Genomic DNA, 18733 nt, shown 5'->3' with positions numbered 1-18733 from the left:
GGGGGTGTGTGTGGCAGCTTTTATTTCTGATCGCCGGGCAAAGGGGCCACTGGAAAACAGATGAGGGAAATTGCTTCCCACCTTGGCAGACTGTGTTCCTGGGAAGGGAGATGGAGGGGGAGCCTTGGGTGGTTTGGGGAATGATTCCTGATTTTGTGGGCCCAGGTCAGATTAGGTGACTATGAGCACATGAAGGCACACAAGCAGGTAATGATGGCTGCCGGCCGAGTAGTTCTCAGAAGAGCTGGTGGATGTAGGAACCAGCATCACTGCTCCTTAAATGGTCCCTTGTCACCACCTTCCCTCCCTTGGATGCACCCACTTTTTCAAATAAAGCTGTGGAAAACCCTGGAGCCCCAAATTACACCTTCCCCACTGCAGAAATGTCTCTTTTCAGCATGGTGCATGAGAGAACATGACCTCCTTGTTTTGGCTTATTTTAAAACCTGTCTAGTGTAATTTTGACTGTTCCCATTATTTGGTATCAAAGCGTGGTCCTCCTCTGAATCATCCTAAGCATCTGGCCTCAGCAGTGCCTTTGGCAAGGGCCTTTCACAAGCCATCTACAGCTGTTTCACTTTTTACCTTTTTAAGTGTCTTGCACTTCAGGTCCATTCCTGGTCCCTTTTAGAGATAGCGACTGTAAACGTCACAGGTTGGTTTCCATAAAATCATTAGATCCAGCACATTCCTTTTTCTTTCTCTCTTCCACATCAGACCAATGATTTCAATTCTCCTCTTGTGGAAGAGTCTCTGTAAAACTAGAGATTTGTGTTGTGCATGCTTAATGCCTTTCTGCTGCTTCTCTCTCTGGAATAAAGGGCCTGGAATAAACATGCCACTCTAGTAATTAAAATTCTCTGTTAAGGATTTTTATCATTCTTAGTGATTGCTGTATTTTTGTGCCCAAATAGGTGATAATCTAAAAATACATGATTGCCAGAATGCCTGAACTTTCAGCTTTTCAAGAGGGGGAGATAAGTATATAAGCTTAGGCCAATGGCAATCGAGTGAGTTTAAGAAATGAGAGTTGACTAGGTCAAAGGTTCTCCCATGTTATTTTTCTTGCCTCCAACACAAAATCTTTTACTGGCATTTGTATTACTTTAAGAAGTAATTTAAATGGCATTTCTTCATTTCTTGTGGGTTTTTTAAAGAAAGCATTGACAGAAACCAGAACCTTTTTCCTTGGCAAGCACGAACTTCTGCTGTGGGAGCTTGAAGTGCCTCTGTGAGTGAGGGGTTGGCTCTTCAGCAAACCAGGCTGTGGTGGAGACCCTCATTTGCAGGAGCAGCGCTGACAGTCAGCTGAGTGCAGGGGCCACGTGGCTCCACCGTGAACCTTGTATACCGTCTCTCAGAGGGTCCTTCAAGACATCAAAAGGGATCTTGGTATGTGCAGCGTGCATCCTGAATGTGGGATAGGGAGCCTTAAGTGCCGTATTGAACCAGGAGCATGCAAGCCATCTAATGCCAAGTAAATCCTGTGTGTTTTGCAAAATGTCATTACACCAACAGGTGTTGTTTGGGGAGATGCACCATGGAGGGGCTGTAGAATCACCTGGAAATAAGCTGCTTCTCCAGGCTCTCACTGTATGTCAGGGATGCCCAGTGCTTATCACGGGCATCGTGCAACATCGCTCAGTGGGAACCAGGGCTGTGACAGGCCCTGGGTCTCGCAGAGGGGCTGACTCCGGCTGATTCCTGATCGATGCCTGCAGCAGGTTAGCTGATTGGGGGATGGACATGCTGTTTCCAAACACCAGGGTGCTTGGAAACAAAGTGAATTCAATATAAAACTACAACACCTTTTATAAAGCTGGAAAGGGGATACCAACAGCTTGGCTTGCTGGCTGTTTGTTTTTGTTGCTCAGATACATTTGTTCCCTGTGTAAGGGCATGGCTTAATATGCTGTTTAGCAGGGATAGTTAATTTTTAATTATTAGTCCAATTTTGTTGTTTGGTTGTTTTTTTTTTTTCTTTAAATCTCACTGCTTTAGTGGCTCAGCTGGGGAAGCAGTGAGGTCTCAGCTGGCCGGGTGGCAGCTCACGGAGCCGCAAGGGAGAGAGTCACCCCAGCCCTGGAGAGTGTCACCAGCAAATGGCTTCACACTCACGTGCCCCCAGCTGCAGGCGCTGGCTGCCCTGCTTTCCAGAGCACCACAACAGAGAGGATTTGGCTGCAGCCGTGGTAGGAGGGAGGCAAATTCCTGCTCCTGGCAGCAGCATGTGTTTCTGTGGCTTACAGGCACACTTATACCCCAGCTGTGTCAGACCTTCACCTGGGAGCGATCTTGGCAGGGCTTTGCTCTGTTGCTGCATAACAGCCTCAGAGGAGCCATCCAAAGCTGTCCCATCCGGAGAACGGGCTCCGTGTCACTGGAGTGAGAGGCTGACATAAGGGATATAACCCATGGATGCTTGGATGAGGAGCCTGGCTTGGGGCCAGGCTGCTGCAAGCTGTGCCTTTTGTAGCTGCAGCAGGGACAAGCACTCAGCAGAAGGGTGGAGGATCAGCCCACTTCAGCTAATGTTTGGGACATTACTGTAAGCATCTCCAAGAACCCCAAACACAAACCTTTACTTGAAATTAAGGAAAACTTGGCAATCCTGGCATTTCCAGCATTTCTGGGTGTGCTTTTTTTTTTTAAAAAAAGCAAATGAGAGGAGAAAATAGTCATTACTGTCAGTTGAAGTACATTACAGCTATGTAAGAATACACATTTTTCAAGGCCATCTCTCTCCTCACCCTGCCAAATGAAATACAAAATAAAACTCCATTGTTTTGCTCTTATGTTTCCTGTGCCTTACGACTTGAACCATGGATCCTCTTGGCTAAAGTCCATCCCAGTAACAATTTAATTTGGGAACCACGCTTCACCTTTCTAAAAATAAGGAAAATTGAGAAGAAGAGCAACTAAGCTGTGCTGAATAAAGGTCTAAAATGACTTCTCCAGGATATCAAATTAAAGAAAATATGTTACCCAGAAAATGTATAAAATCAAATATTATGAACCTGCCTCTATGCAACAAAGTCTTTCCTGGAATTTTAGCCCTGTCCTACAGTCTGGACCTTTTCCAAAGAGAGAGCAACAAATCCATCAGTCATATCTTTTTTTTTTTCCCCTCAGACACTTACTAAGAACCAGACACACACACAAAAATAAAAGAATGTAGAAAACATCTACCCACTTCTGTTTGGTTCCCAGAGTTTTTAAAGCATTTGGCTCAAACTGTTACCCAGAAGTGAACATCAGAGTACTGCAAAACAAAAAACAGACAGATTTCCTCAAATAGGACAGAAATAAATCTAAGGACCCATGACTTAATGGGATGAGATGTGCAATAGGTGCCTTCACCTAGAAAAAGAAGAGAAGCAGCAGGATATAGCAGCTCTGCCCTTCTCAGGTTGTATATATGTACATGGGACTCAACCCCACATGATGTTGGGAGTTCAGATGCCCCTTACACAAACCAAAATTCCATGGCTTGAGGACCTCACCACAGCATGTGGCAGGCAGAGTACAAAAACCCTGAGATCACCATGTGCAGCCCTGCCGGGGGGGTGGTGATGGGGCTGCTGCCACCAGCTGCAAGCTCTCAGCTCTCCACAGACACTTCTGCAGAAAGCCCACAAGGCTGTCAGAGTGATGCAAAATCACAAGGATAACGGCACTCACAAAAGCAGGGTCTCTGAATGGCTCTGGAAACCTTCTGCAGCATGCAGCTGGTGCAAGGTGAAAAATGTGGGGAACAGATCTTACTAGCCAGGGAATAATAATAAAAAAAATAAATGCTTCAAACAAATCCAGCCACAGGGAAATTTGGTTGAAGAAACACGAGTTGTGCTAAGAACGAAGGTGCACATGGACCAATTGCAAAAATACTACAGCAGCATTTTCCATTTGTTAGGTAACAAAACTGAGCTTTCCCAGTGACCATTGGTGCAGATCCTTGCAGTGGCAGCAGCTCTACATTGCACAGGAGACTGCTCATGGCTGTCAGTGTTTGCAGCACCCTGGGCTGCAGGGCTGGAGGCTGGGAAGCTGAAAAGCCCCACTTCTGCAGCAGCAGCAGGGCTGGGAACTTCTCTCCCCCTGGCAAAACATGCCCTGTGTGTGGCTCCCCAGAGTGGCTGGTTAGTCTGTTACTAAAATCTGGGTTTGGGCTGTAAAACAGGAATGCCCCTTGAAAGGCAGCTGTGTACCAGCAATCTCTCCTCCCTCAGCACCTGTCTTCCTTCCCACATGCACTCGACATCAAAGGTGCTGGCGGTTCAGGGAAAGAAGCCACTTATGCTACCCGTGGCCATCCACGCCTCCTGGCTCACTGCACCCGGAGAACAGGACCCCCAAAGCCATTATTCCTTGCGATTGCTCAAGGGAGATAAAGAAATAGGGCTGCAATGAAAGAGAGAGCTGTTGAATTACACTGCCAAAAGGCCTCTGCAAGGTCCATTTACTAGAAGATATTAAGGGTATTAAACTCAAGCTCAGATGGCATTGGTGGGTCACTACCCATCTTCCCTCACACATTTTGGGATTTTTTTTGGCTCCTGGAAAAGGCCAGCCTTCTGTTTCAAAGTGCAGTTTTTCTCTTGACCCTGCAGAGTTCCTGCCAGATGCCATTTGCAGATCTGTGGGTCACATTCACCTCCCTGCTGACCAAGGAGGGTTTCCTGGCTAGTGGTGGGCAGCACAGGGATGTCTCCCTGGCTGGGAATGGTCCTGCTCTTGCAAAATGGGTGATGGGAAGCCCCGGAGATGGCACTTGACTCCCAGGAGCAAAGGCTGCAAGCTGGGCTAAGAGGCAGCGGTTTGCTGCTTTTGGTGGCCACCAGAGTCCATGGCAGTGGCTGCTTGAGCGGGAGGACTGGCTGCAAGCATGAGAAGACTGGTAGAGGAGTGGCAGCTCCCGAGACTCCCAGGAAGGCCGTGGTTGGGGGGGAAGTCTGTGCCTTATCCCAGGTAACAGCATGGGTTATTGTGCTGTCACCCACGCTGCCTTTGTTATTTCACAAGCTCCCTTAGTCATTTGGGGAAACAAAGGTTGTTATTATTCCGCAGGTGCACAGCTAAGGCGTGCTCCCTCCTCTCCACCTGCACCTCTCCCTGTCACGGCAAAGTAAATTCCCTTTCTTGCAGGCATGCAGGCTGGAGTCGGGGGGGGCACCCCATTCCCAGTGGGTCCACGGGCAAAGAAGCCACCAGGCAACAGGGCTCGGCAGGCAAATGGGTGCCAAGGCCAGCATCCCATCAGGGCAGCACAAGACTGGGGGGGTGCTGGGTGCGTCCCCACCAGCACAGCTGCATGTGGTGGGTCAGCAGAGGAGCTGATTGAGTTGGGAAAGGCTGGAGAGAGGGGGGATGTTGCTTCACTGTTTCAGGTCGAGTTTACAACCCCCAGCATGTCACCAGAAGTCTGGCACTTGCACAGCAGCTGGGATGGTGTCAGCCATATGTTGCTTTGGCATTGCACTTGCCCTTCTCTTTGCAAGACAGAAGGGGCAGGTTGAACACCTGTGCTCACACAGTGTGGGTGTGGGGAGCCCAAGCAGGCAGTGGGCACAGCCAGTGGCCTCCTCGGAGGGGCCAGGGCAGCTTGCGGGCACATTGCGTGCCTGGAGCAGTTCACACACACACACACACAGACACACAGACACAGACACAGACACACACACACACACACACACACAGCTGCCAGTGAGGGGGCCTGAGCTGGCAGCCAGACCAGGGTGAAAAAAACCCACAGAAACTCTTAAAACTTGCACAACCCAAGGGGTCCAGGCTGGGGAGGGGGCACTTATGGAGGCCTGCAGTCCTTGGCTGCCATGGCAGGAGGGCAGCAAGGAAAGCCCATCATTGCCCAGCCTGATCTGGCAGATCCCATTCATAGTGCGTCAGGGATTTGCCACACATCACTGCACAGGTTTTGATCCGAACTTGAAAGTTTCAGGGGCTGGGCTCATCAGTGCACCTGCCCAGAGGCAACAGAGCCCTGTTGTGAGGACTGAAGTATTTCTGTGGCTCAACAACCCGAGGAGGAGGCAGGAAGCTAGTAAGAAGGTTCAAAGATCAATTTTCATTCTGGCAGAAGGTTAAGGGTAGGGAATATGAACACTGCCTCCAAGGTCCTGGATAGCTCAGTATATGAAGTGGTGATCTGGAAACAAAGATGAGCAATATACCAAACATTTTTCAGAGATGACTCAAAGCTATTGACTCTTGAGAAGATCAGAAAGGACTTCAAGTAAAATGCAAATGTCACGAATGGGCAACACCATGCATTTTCCAAGGTTTAACTGGGCACATGCAAAGTCAGACAAGAGATAACAAACTGCACATAAGAATTACAAAGCTCCAGACAGTGTCTAGCAACTCAGGAAAGGATCTGGATGTCACACAAACCCTGGCTCTGTGAGTAACTGCAGGTTAAAAAAAAGCACACAAAAAAAAATCAGCATGCAGAAGGAAGAAGGGGAGAATAATATGGAAAATATGATAATGCTATTATGTAAATCACTAGCACGGCCTCTCTGGGAATACTGTCTGCAGTTCAAGTAAGCCTTTCTCAGAAAGGGCTGATTAGGGGCATGGCAAACTCACTCACAAAGAGAGATCAAAACGATTGGGGCTGTTTATCTCTGAAAGGAAATGAACAAGAGGAGATTGGCATGGAGCGAGCTGGTCTGCAGCTTCTGGTTTTCTTCTTGTTCAATTCTATCACTGTTATATCTGGTGTCACTGAGAAGTGTATGAAGGGATGTGGCTCTCCTCTGACACACAGTTTGCTCTTTCTCTCCCCCTCTCCCCAGGGGAGGCATGGCACATACAGTTATGTTTTATATTTTGGTAGGATCCGGGGAAGATGAGATGGCTACGGAGGAATAATTATTCCCCAGAGTAGGCATGTAGTAGCAAAGGTGAGAATAGAAAGGGGGGTTTTGCACCTGGACAGAGGGACAGAAGGTCCAGGCTTCAGGAGGCTCCTTCCACTTCCACAGGTAGACCCTGGACAGGCTGCCAGCTACTGCCCTTCCCCAAAACCCTTGAGACTTCCAGACCAGACCCAGGTTCCTTGGAGATAAAGATAAGGAACTGGAATTTGATAAGTTATTCTTTAAAAAAGCATCAGGGTAGTCAGAGGTACCTTCAGATATGCAGCATTAACCCACTGCTCTCTGCCTGCCCTGCAGCACCAAAGAAACCTTCTCTACCCCTGTTACCCTGGGCAGCCAGCACACACAGCTGGTGATGGCCATGCCACCCTGTGGGTGGGTGCTGCCTCGCCGCAGCATGCTGAACTCTCACCTTTCTCACACGGAGCCGAGCCTGAGCTGTTTCATGGCATTTAGGCCCATCAAAGCCAGAACGGCTGAAGGAAGCACCGACTAGTGCTCCAGCTGCTCTGGGCTGCGGGGAGCACACTCGCAGGCACGTGGAGCTGCCGAGGCCCACAGCCCAGCCTGCCTCGCCGCAGCACACGCAGCCCAGGCTGCAAACGAGAGGAACAGGCCTGGTGATGAGGTGGGCTCGGCACAGGTACCCACCCTGGCCTCGAAGGCAGCGGCAAGCCTAAGGGAGGCCTAAACGGGGAGGGAGGCTCCTGTCTGCCATGGGGACAGCTCAGAACAAGGTGGGAAGGGGCTGCTCCACCCTGGGCTGTCCAGGCACAGCTTGGGTCCCTCCAGGCCGCACTGTGGGGGTCCCACTTACCCCCCGCTCCCCTCAGCTGTTCCCCACAGGCTTTCAGGGTGTCCCCGGCCCCCACCCTCCCCCAGCGTCTTCTCCTCAGCCACCCTTGCTGAGGAAGCCGGCACCCCTGAGGGGCACGGCCTCCTCAAACCAGGCCAGCACCGGACCCAGCCTGCCCGTCCCAGCCCCACCTGGGAGCGAGGGGGGCGGCAGTCCCCCTCCCCGACGGCAGGGGGCAGCCTCTCGGCGCGGGCGGCCGGCGCGCAGAGGCCCCCCCCGCCTCGCCGTACGGCGGCGGGCGCGGCGCCCCGCCGGCAGGGGGAGACAGCGCTGCGCCACCGGCCCCTCTCGGGCGCGCGCCGGCCGGAAGTCCTTTGCCGAAGGAACGGTTTGGGCCCCGGCGAGCGAGCTCTATGATTGGCGGGGCCTGGGTCACGACCCGGAAGCGCATCGGCCATGTTGCCGGGTGACCCCGGGAGCGGTGCCGGGGGGGAGGCGGTGGCGGCATCCGCTGAAGGGAAGCGGTGGCCTTGAGGGTCCCAGAGTGCTTCCCTTTCCCCAGCGCGGTCCTTCCCGGTGAGTGCGATGCGGCCTGTCCCCGCGGGGCTTCCGCGGGCCCGACCCCAGCCTGGGACCCCGGCGGGGAGCGGGTGCTGCGGGCGGCCCCGGGGCGGCCCTCCATGAGAGGGGTCAGGCCACGGGGCCCCCCGGTTCCCCGCAACAGGGCGGGCGGCCGGGCGCCCTTGGGAGAGCCCGTTATCCTCGGTGCGCTGTTGGAGAGGCCGTCCAGCCGCTTCCCGGCCCGCGAAGGACGGCGGCCTGTGGGGCCGAGCATGAAGGGGGAGGCGGTGGCCGGTGCGTCCCTTGGGGAGGGGAAGGCTGACTCAGATTCCGCATTTCGTCACCTTTCTCTAGGTTCTTCCATGCACCTGTCCCCCATGGCAGCGTGGTCCCGGGAGGCTGTCCTGACCCTCTATCGGGCCCTGCTGCGCCAGGGCCGTGGGCTGCGCTACACTGACCGGGATTTCTACCTCGCTTTCATCCGCCGTGAGTTCCGCAAGAACCAGGGGCTGCAGCGGCTAGAGGACAAGGAAAGACAGTTGGAGAAGGGGCAAGTTTTCCTGCAGAACAAACTTGGGGGCCTGGTTTAGAGATCCCCTGTAGCTCATTTTGGCCCCATTTCTCTTTTCTTTCCAAAACCCACTTGCCATCTAAAAGACATGATTAACGTTCCTTGTCTATCACTATCTTGAAGAAGTCTGGAACGTGCTTCTACAGGCACACCAGGAGGACTCTCCTGTTCTCTTTACAAATGCATTAGGTCACAGGTAGGTCATTTACAATGATGTAACCATGTTCTTCATGCTACTATTACAGTTAGCTTTGTGAAGATGTTGGGGTTTTTCTGCCTAGGGGTGAAGAGTGACTGGATTCCTGATTCATCAAAGCAGGAACATTCTTCCTAAGATTGTAGCTTGACCTTAGAAAAACCTAAGGACAGTTTTAAACCACCCAAGTCAGGAAGGCTCTGAACCTTTGAAACTGATTTAGAAAACAGATTTCAAGTCAGGTTGGAAGAGTTTCCTGATGTTTTCATGTAGGTTCACTGAGGATGCATCCGCAGGTACAGCGGTGGCAAAGTGTGTTTTACATGTGTAGTTGGCCAGGGAGGCTCTTTAAATTTAAATATCAAGATCAGGTTAAATGGGAGTTGGAGGAAACAAAAGTACGTACATAAAAAATATTAATGTTCATGTTATACATTACTTCTATGAGAGTCAAACCCACCAGCCTTGAAGGCAGGAATTAATGTCCAGTGAAAGCACGGGAGCTGTTCCCATTGTGGTGTGTTGTGATTTCTACTGTTGATTCTTGGGTGTCTTTGAAGTATCTGGGACTAGCCACTGCCCAGAAATCCTGGAAGTGGATGCTCTGAGACTGCCTTGGCAACTCTTGGGAAGATTCTAATTTATTGCAAACAAGCAGTTGACCATCCCTGGATTGCCTTGTCTGTGAGAAAACTTTCACCCATTAGACTGAGAATAAGACAATAAATTGGCATTAAAAAAATCATGAGAAGCACAAACTAACAGGAAGAAACCTGAATGGTCATAGAGTTTTACATAATACATAGGGGTTTATTGCAAAATATCACTGAAGTAAATCTTTCTTTTTTAAAAAACATTAAGTGATTGCACAATTAAACTTGCTTCAATGATTAGAAGCCTCACATCAAGTTTGGGATGTTTTTCAGGTCACAAACAGAGCTAGAAGCCAAGGAATGCTGTCATTGCAGAACTTGGTCAGCACTGTTCTTGTGTGTCTGTGAATAAGCAGCTTTTCAAGGGAAGATACTTAATGAGGCTGTAGGGTTGGGTGGTCCCTTCCTATAGCTCTGTGCTAAGACTCCAAGAGCTGTGAGTGTGAGATGGAGGAGAATGGAGTGAGCCATTAGGACTGTGTGTTTTGACCCATTTGTTTAATACTGCTGCTCCTTCCAGGTGAGATGGCAGGCACTGGGCAGCGCAAAGGGAAAAAAGATGACAACGGCATTGGCACAGCCATTGACTTTGTACTGTCCAACGCCCGGCTTGTGCTGGGTGTGGGTGGAGCAGCTATGCTGGGCATTGCCACGCTGGCCGTCAAACGGGTGAGCATGTGGGACGGTGGGGTGGGACCTAAGCATGGGGACACTGGAAAGAAGGAGTGGGAAACAAAAAGATGCAGGACGCTGGCACTAGGTTGGGTAGAATGCAAATCTTGGGCCCTTAATGACTCAAACTGTGCCTGGTGATGTTGCTTTAGATGTACGACCGGGCAATCAGTGCTCCCAGCAGCCCCACTCGCTTGAGCCAGTCAGGAAAGAGAAGCTGGGAAGAGCCAAACTGGCTGGGCTCCTCCTCACGCTTACTGACCCAGGACATGAAGACTAGCCTCAGCCGCTCCCTACAGACCCTTCCCACTGATCCTTCAGCTGCAGACACAGGTAAGGAGCAGGGTGATACTCCTGCATTACAGAGTCATCCAGGTCTAAACCCTGTATTCATTTAAAAGAACGTAAGAAAGAAAATACCCTGTCTAGCCCAGGATTTTGATGTTTTTCTTTTAAGCAGGTCTGCCAGTAACTTCAAGAATTAGAATTTAGATTGGGTACTAGTGAGTAATAGTAATCTATTTGCATTCTTCATTCCTCTCATGACTTCATGGTCTTAAGCTTTATTCTCCCCCCGTCTTTTCTCTTTCAAGCTGAATACTACTTGTGCAATCTTCTCTGCCAAAAAGCCGTTATGTTCCTTTCAAGCTCTTTGTTGCATTTCTTTGGACTGTTCCAGTTTCTGTCTTTTTAACAGGGGAATATTCGAATTGTCAATGTACTAGCAATATATAACAGTATTTCCTATATTATTTCTACCTTTTCCCTAATAATTTCTGTAACACTGTTTGCCTGTTTAGTGCTGCTCATCACTGAGTGAGTCTTCATCAGGCTATAAAAAGTGACCTGCAGTCACCTTTCTGAATGGGATGATAAGTAGTTTAGAGTGCTTCAGTGTCTGGTGGGTGTTTCTCACCGGTTTTACTTTCTATCCCAGTTCTCTCCAGGAGATGTAAAACAAAAGTCAGGATCAAGCTTTTAAGTTGATTTCCAGGTTGTCTACAAGAAAATCATCTTCAGGATGGCAATGGATTTTCTGCTGAAGAAATGTTAAGTAACTAGACAGCTATGTTAAATGGGGTCTAGATCACTTGACTGAAGTCCCCAAAGATGAGGACTGAGGAATAAAATAATTGACAATGGCATCTTGCATTCTTGACTTAATTACCATAAATTAAGATGGAAAAATATTTTTTTTTCATGAGCAGACAATGAAGTCAGGTTCCCTATGGTTTTGTGGGCTATTTCTTTTCCACACAGACCCTCAAATCGGCCCAAAAGACCCCCGTGGGACAAGACACAGCAGCTGCTGAGGTTGGGCGAGATGGGTCTGTGTGCAGCTTGGACAGCCGTTCTGCACATGCTGTGTGACCAAATGTCTGTTGCCAAACAAATGTGCGACAGCTGATTGCTATAACGGCATCGCTGACTTCAGGGTTTCTCCTGCACCTGTTAAATACCACAGCCCTTCCAAAGATCTCTTAGATCTGTAATTCTTCCTTAATTCTCACTGATAACTTCTGAAACTCTTGCTTGGTCCATATTAAGAGAAATCTAAAAGATAGATGGGAAGCACTGACGTTTCTTTAGGAAACCAGTCAGGAAAAAAAGGGGCTTGGAGATGCTGTGCGGGTTAGGCATTGCTTAATAACACAGATGGCAGCATGAAGCATTGCATTGTTGTATTTTTTGTGTCTAAGAGTGTGCTCTCTGTTCTTCAACAATTGAAGGTTTGAAGGAAAATTTCACTGGAGCTATGATTCCCTGAGTTCTGCTGGCCCTGCAACCTGTCAGCTCACCATCCTGATAAGTGTTGATCAGACATCTAACAACTATTCCATTTCCAGGTGGTGTGATCTCTGACCTCATACCCTAGTCAGGACTGGGTTTTGCTGATAACTTGTAGAAATCCATTATATTGTTAAAAACTCAATGAGATCATGATGGTTGTTCAAGAGTGTTTTACCCACTGGTCTGGCATCACGTTGAAATTCACTTGTGAATTGCTAACAGTGCTGAATTTTTGATGAAATTGAACTGAGGTACTGCTCGCATAGCCATTAAAATTACTTCCTTGTACATGATGTTAGTCTTGTTTGGCTAAATTCCAAATCTAGTAACTTGTTTTCATCTGGTTTGATGCTTGCAGGTAGTATCTTTTGAAGTTTCTCAGCACATCCCTTTTGACTGGTACCTGTGTAAAGCGTGCAAAATGTCTGCTGAAAGTTTTTTGAGACCTAGGAGGCTGCACTTCCATGCTGCAGATTTTCTTCTGCAGATCGTTTCACAGTGAAACACTGCAGACGATCAACAGTTTTCCTTCTGTCTTGCAGGCTTTTTTCGACCCACAAAGTCCAAGCCATCTGCCAAGAGGAGTCAAGTGGAGCTGAAAAAATCCCGCCTTCGTCTGTCTCTGCAAGAAAAGCTCTTTGCTTATTATCGGAAGAAGGTTGCTATCCCAGCAGACGAGCAGGCCCGGGCCAAGCAAGCAGCTGTGGACATCTGTGCTGAGCTGCGCAGCTTCCTACGTGCCAAGCTGCCAGACATGCCCCTGCGTGACATGTACCTCAGCGGCAGCCTGTATGATGATCTGCAGGTAATTCCTGGGGCTGCATGGTGGGTGATTATTCAGAAGGCTGACTAGGTAGGGGTATTTCAGGCTTCCCTGTTGGCACTGCTGGCTCAGCACAGCATTCCTCTGTAATAAGGCTCGTAGTGTCACCTTTCCCACCATGAAGGCAGGTGTTGATTTATGCAATACTGTTTGAACAGGCGTGAGTGACCCGGCTGCTCTGGAGTTGCCTGCAAAGCATTTGCTTTTTGCTGGTTTATTTCTTTCGAGTATCTCAGCCCTTCTTTCCTTGCCTCTGTCTCTCCCTTTAGCTGTGTCTTTCCTGCTGTTTCTCCAGTAGACCTGTTTTCTCTCTGTCCCTTCTATTTCCTTCCAAATACATGATATTCCCTTAGGACTCCTGTGTATTGATGTAGGTCTTCCCTACTTTTTTTTTTTTTTTTTTTTTTTAATGCATGACAGACCTGGATTGGACAGCAGTCCCTGCTGCATATCTCCCTGATGGCAAGATGCCCATGGCTATAGTGAGTGATTCAGAGGCACGCTTTTTTGTTTGAGTCAGGGCTCTGGAATGGAGTGTTGTGTCCAGTGAAACTTAGATCTAGGGTCTTAATCACATTGGTGAAAAGGAATCTTTAATGACCTTTTCCACACAATGTGGCAGACCGGGTGAGGGCAGTACCTGGTTGTAGCATGGGATAATTAAACAGTGGCAACTTAAGCTTACCTAGAAACTTAATACTCTGCCTCCTTTTTTAAAGTATCATGTGGTGTTGCTGTGCTCTGGGCCAGCTGCATCTCACATCCAAGGAGTGGACTTTGAGCAATAGGACGCAAAATGGTTAATCTATATGCAGTCCATATCAGGTCCTGAAGTATTTAAAGATCTCTAAATAGTACCTACTGTGTAAGCACTAGCTTGGGCTATACCTTGGAGTTATCCTACTGCTGCTGAGAAATAGCCTTTCAGAATATCTTTTGGCAAAGGGAGGCTGTGAATCCAGCGCAGAGAGACAGCTGAATCCTTATTCCAGGTTCCTTTGAACAGAAGGCTATCTAAAGGTGATGGAAAAAAAGAGCATGGAGAGAGAAAGCTTGTTCTTACGGACTTTTCTTTCCTGTGAAAGGTAGTGACAGCTGACCACATCCAGCTCATTGTGCCTCTGATGCTGGAGCAGAACCTGTGGTCGTGCATCCCTGGGGAGGACACCATCATGAACATTCCTGGCTTCTACTTGGTGCGTCGAGAAAACCCAGAGTACTTTCCCCGTGGGAGCAGCTACTGGGACCGCTGTGTGGTGGGAGGTTACCTTTCCCCCAAAGCTGTAGCAGACACATTTGAGAAAGTTGTAGCTGGCTCCATCAATTGGCCAGCAATTGGGACTCTCTTGGATTATGTGATCCGTCCAGCAGCTCCCCCAGCAGATTTGACACTGGAAGTCCAGTATGATCCAGAACGGCATCTTTTTATTGACTTCCTACCATCCCTGACACTGGGTGACATCATCCTTGTGGCCAAACCCCATCGATTGGCCCAAAATGACAATTTGTGGCGATTGAGCCTGCGGCCAGCAGAAACAGCTCGCCTCCGGGCCTTGGACCAGTGTGATTCTGGCTGCCGTTGCTTGTGCCTGAAGATCTTCAAAGCAGTATGCAAGTCAAACCCAGCCCTGGGTCACCTCACTGCCAGCCAGCTCACCAATGTCATCTTGCACCTATCCCAAGAAGAGTCCAATTGGTCTCAGGACATGCTGGCTGATCGCTTTTTACAGGCACTGAAGGGGTTGATCCACTATTTGGAGGCAGGTGTCCTCCCTAGTGCTCTGAACCCCAAGGTGAACTTGTTTTCAGAGCTCACCCCTGAAGAAGTGGATGAGTTGGGCTATACCCTCTACAGCTCTCTGTCAGAGCCAGAGGTCTTGCTGCAGACGTAATGGGGCCTTACCTAGGGAAGCATTGATAGGGTTTAGCCAAGGTGTCCTTTGATTACTGCAAAGTATGTCTCCTCCACCTCTCTCCACACACGCACGCACACACACACACACCCCACACCTCTCCTCTGTCTCCAGCCCCCCTGTCCCCTTTGGTTCATTATTATTTCCTGCTGTGGAGTTGGTGCTCCCACTGAATTTCTTGGTGCTACCAGTCCATTTCCACCATCTCTGCCCCAACAGGTATCCATTGGCTAGGGAAAAGAGGCTAAAACTGCAGCTCCAAGATCTTTGCATAAATTCTGTTGATGTTTAAGTGTCTACCAAAAAAATAAACCAAACTATGCACTCCTTTCTCCTGTAGTACACTTACTGCAGCAAGTCCATTTTGGTCTGAAGAAGGTGGAACTGGGCTGGTAAATCCAGTGACTATTTTAGCAGACTTGCATTGGGGTCCTTTCCTTTCCTCCAGTCTTCACTTTGCCCCATGTTTCTTTTTCTCTGCTGTACCATACTTACTTTCCTCTTCTAATTTTTCTTTTGTGTCTCTTGGTCCTTTTGACCCAGTTGTGCAGGGCAGACTGACTGAGATGTTTTGGATAGGGTTTTATCTTTGTATTTCTGAGTGGGTGATGATTACACTGGCAGTATTTAGGACTGTAGAGCCTGGAATATGAGAATGCCCATGCCTGTGGTTCCTGCTGCTACAGAGCCTTCTCATCCTTTGCCAGCTGGGTTCAGGGGTAAGAGCTGAGGCTTGTCCAGTCTGCTGCAACAACCTCCAGTATGGGCAGTTCTCACTGAAGGTGTGGTGGGGAGGAAGAAACCTTTGTGGTTTGGCTATTCGATGAGGCCAAAGGAGCAGGACTTGCCATTCCTGCCTAGCCAGATCTGCTGGGTATTGCTGGTGGGAATGGCCTGGGGAATGGAGAACAGTGTGGCTCCTTAGATATCTCTAGCATAGAGGAAGAGAGGTTGAATGTGCAGGAGGGGTGGGAGACGCACATGTGAGCAGGGATCTTTTTTTTTAATTTATTTTTCATCTTTCCCAAAGAGCTTATGGCTGTTCTGGTTTATAGGAGGTGAAAGCAAGACTGCATGCCTCAAAGGGCTTTGTAATAAGCACATGTAAGCCAGATTCTCACCAGCTATAAGTCTGTAAAGGTGATAGGACTGAACTGGTGTCGTCAGCAAGGTTCTGTCCCATATACTGATACTAGGGTACATACGTAGAGCTGGCATTTAGAGATACGTTGGCTTTGCCATCTGCTCTCAATTTGTGTTTTAGTCCCCTCCCCAGTCACCTCAGAACTGAGGCTGTCCATCCCCTTCCTCATTCCCATGCGCTGACTTTCCAGTGCTCCCAGTTTAGAATTACTTGTAGAAAGCTCGTAGGGGCACATCTTTCCATTCTGTCCATTCGGACCTGTTGGTAATGCGGTTCTGCCCACTCCTGTTTATGGCTGCTGTCAGGCTGTTCTCCCTTGGCTGCCCTACCATCTGCTGCTGACTGCAGTATGGGTTTCAGGGGAGCACCTGCTGCGCTGTTGGTACAATCTAAACTAGCCATGTAGACTCTGCGTACTCTGCGTTAAGCCTTCTGGCATCCTGTCTTCAAAAATGGGGAGGGAGGGTGTCCTCCCAAGTCTGGGGCTGGTTTTCGGTCAAAAGACCAGCTATCGTTGCAGAAACGTAGTTGCCTTTTCCCAGCTTTAGCACCTTTTTTTCTCCTTGCTGTCCAGCCTCCCTAGCCAATGGAGAGGCCTACTGCAGCAGCAGAGTTCGGAGGCAGCAGGAATTCCTTTTCTCTTCCCTTAGTCTCAGGACTTCCCCCCACCTTTGACAGAGAAGTCTCAAGGTGAGTTTCAGGAGTGGAACCACCGAGGGGAGTCTTTAGTCCTTGTTTTCTTTTTAGAGGCAGTGTTGGTGAGATGGGGAGGGAGCATCTTTCTTGGACAATCCGTCCATTTTAGCCGGTGTGTCATATAGTATTGCATATACAGTGATAATGCAAAGTTGCATTTTAAATTATTTAATCCTTAGGGTACTGGTATTTTCTAGACTGCCAGATGCGTACTTTGAAATCTTTGTGTGTATATAAAGTCTGTAGTCTATACAAGGTTAACAGAAATTCCGTTTGTATGATTTTGTGTTTTGTAAGTTTTGCAGCAGTGTTGGTCAGCTGTTGATTGCTCTTCACTCTGGTTCCCAGATTTTCCCCCCTCTTCTTTTCTCTGCCCTCCACTGCCTTTCTGATGTCAGCCTTCCTACCCTAGAAGCAGACACATGAGACATGGAGCCTATAGGCTCCTGGGGGAGATTCCCCTTTCTTTTATTTACTTGAAGGTCAACAAAAATATTAAAATACATGGGTTGTCAGGAGTTCCCCATAAGTTCATTTCTTCAGTGTGATCTCTACCCCTCACTTGGTGCTGACTCCAATATCATGCTCTTCACATGGAATTGAGCAGCAACATGGTTTGGAATGATCAAAACTGTAGATACAAAAAAAGGTGAGACATGAACAGGAGGAAGCACTGTCTGAGCTGGCTTGAGAACAGTTGCCACATACATATCTGTATATAGAATTCTTTACATGAATGCTTTTATTTCTTCCTGGCAACCTAATGAATTAATATTTTATGGCCATTTCTTGCTGCTATTGAGCTCAATTTGTGCATCAAATGGAGACTGAAACTGCCTTTTTGCCTTTTCTGTAGACTTTGCTCCACTTTGAATCACTTCCATCATTTCTTCCCATCAGTTTTGCCCTCTGAGGTAGCCACAAGCCCATTCTTGGGAGGCAAATGCTCACTTCCTACAGGCAGCCACCACAGCAGGCAATAGCTGCTGTGGCAGTGGCAGTCTCAGCAAAGGCCAAAGATGTAATGGGTCACAGGAACACTGCAATTAGGAGCGTTTCAAGAGCAGGGTCCTGCGTAAGGGGCAAGAGAGGCAGGGAAACAGAAGAAATAGGGTAAGTATGCAGGAAGCTTACACTAATGTTGTACCTGGCCTGTGGGTCAAACGGACTGTTGCAGAGTTTTTCAAACTGGCACCTTTCAGTATTAAATGCAGTACGTGTGTTGACCTACAGCCCAGAGGGCTGTCTTACCTATAGGTAGGCTCCTTCCTAGTCAAAGCTGTAGCACAGAGCAGAAGGACCTAAAGCCGAATGTGAAAAGGGCAGCTCCCAGCCACCTTCCTGGCAGAGTGGCTCAGAGACAAAGAGATTGTAAGGGGCCCAGAGCGTGCATCTGGCTGCTTGCTGCCTGGGCTCCAAGAATGCCTCTGTGTGTTCTCCTATAGCTTGGCTCACACGAGGTTCCTATGAGATTGTTGTCTTGTTCCCTGTAACCACAGGGCAAGGACCAACTTGCTCAGCTGTGGGGTTTTGCTGCTGCTGAGCTCCATCACTAATCCTTGAAGTCAGATGGATTTCTTTTCCCTGTTTAAAAGCAATTATGGAAATGAGGCTGCTTTCTGCCTCCTGACAAGCTGCCATCAGGGTTCTCACTCTTTGCATGTGGGTACTTGTGGTGAGAAGTGTCGGTCTTCAGGTGACACCCCATCTCTCCCAGGCCTGGAGGTTGGGGATTTGCAAAGGGGAAAGTCTAAGTGCATGGTCTGTGACAGAGTGCGTGGAATTCTGAAATAAAATGACTTTCCGTGGTAACCTGGTTGTCTCGGTGTGTTTATAAACAAAGCAGCATGTCTCTGCTTCTGTCTCAGTGTATGACCTTTATGCTGACAGTTCTGTGCCACACCAGATTATACCAGATTCTGCTCAGGGACTGACATGCCCCTTGCTGATTTCACTTGCTTTTCCCTTGTGGCTCTGGGTGCTCAGCACACTGCAACTTGTCTTGAGAGAGCAATCAG

At 48.8% G+C, this 18733-nt stretch overlaps 1 protein-coding gene across 1 annotated transcript; it reads left to right on the top strand.

Annotated features, from left to right (window-relative positions):
* Positions 1-8841: 8841 nt before the first annotated feature.
* MIEF1 (mitochondrial elongation factor 1) lies at positions 8842-18527 on the top strand. Its single transcript, XM_037388926.1, has 5 exons — positions 8842-9023; positions 10197-10345; positions 10501-10681; positions 12682-12944; positions 14048-18527. The coding sequence occupies exons 2-5, from the start codon at positions 10202-10204 to the stop codon at positions 14852-14854; spliced, it is 1395 nt and encodes a 464-aa protein (XP_037244823.1). The 5' UTR covers positions 8842-9023; positions 10197-10201; the 3' UTR covers positions 14855-18527.
* The last annotated feature ends 206 nt before the right edge of the window (positions 18528-18733 follow it).

This window comes from Falco rusticolus, chromosome 5 (assembly GCF_015220075.1).
Source record: "Falco rusticolus isolate bFalRus1 chromosome 5, bFalRus1.pri, whole genome shotgun sequence".
NCBI lineage: Eukaryota > Metazoa > Chordata > Aves > Falconiformes > Falconidae > Falco > Falco rusticolus.
This window is presented reverse-complemented; position numbering and strand designations above follow the sequence as displayed.

Bases quoted from the DNA above. Each gene is read 5' to 3' on its own strand.
- MIEF1 (XM_037388926.1), top strand. From the start codon at position 10,202: ATGGCAGGCACTGGGCAGCGCAAAGGGAAAAAAGATGACAACGGCATT. The intron at 10,682-12,681 runs GTAAGGAGCAGG...TCTGTCTTGCAG, and splicing joins TCCTTCAGCTGCAGACACAG to GCTTTTTTCGACCCACAAAG. The intron at 12,945-14,047 runs GTAATTCCTGGG...TTCCTGTGAAAG, and splicing joins GCCTGTATGATGATCTGCAG to GTAGTGACAGCTGACCACAT.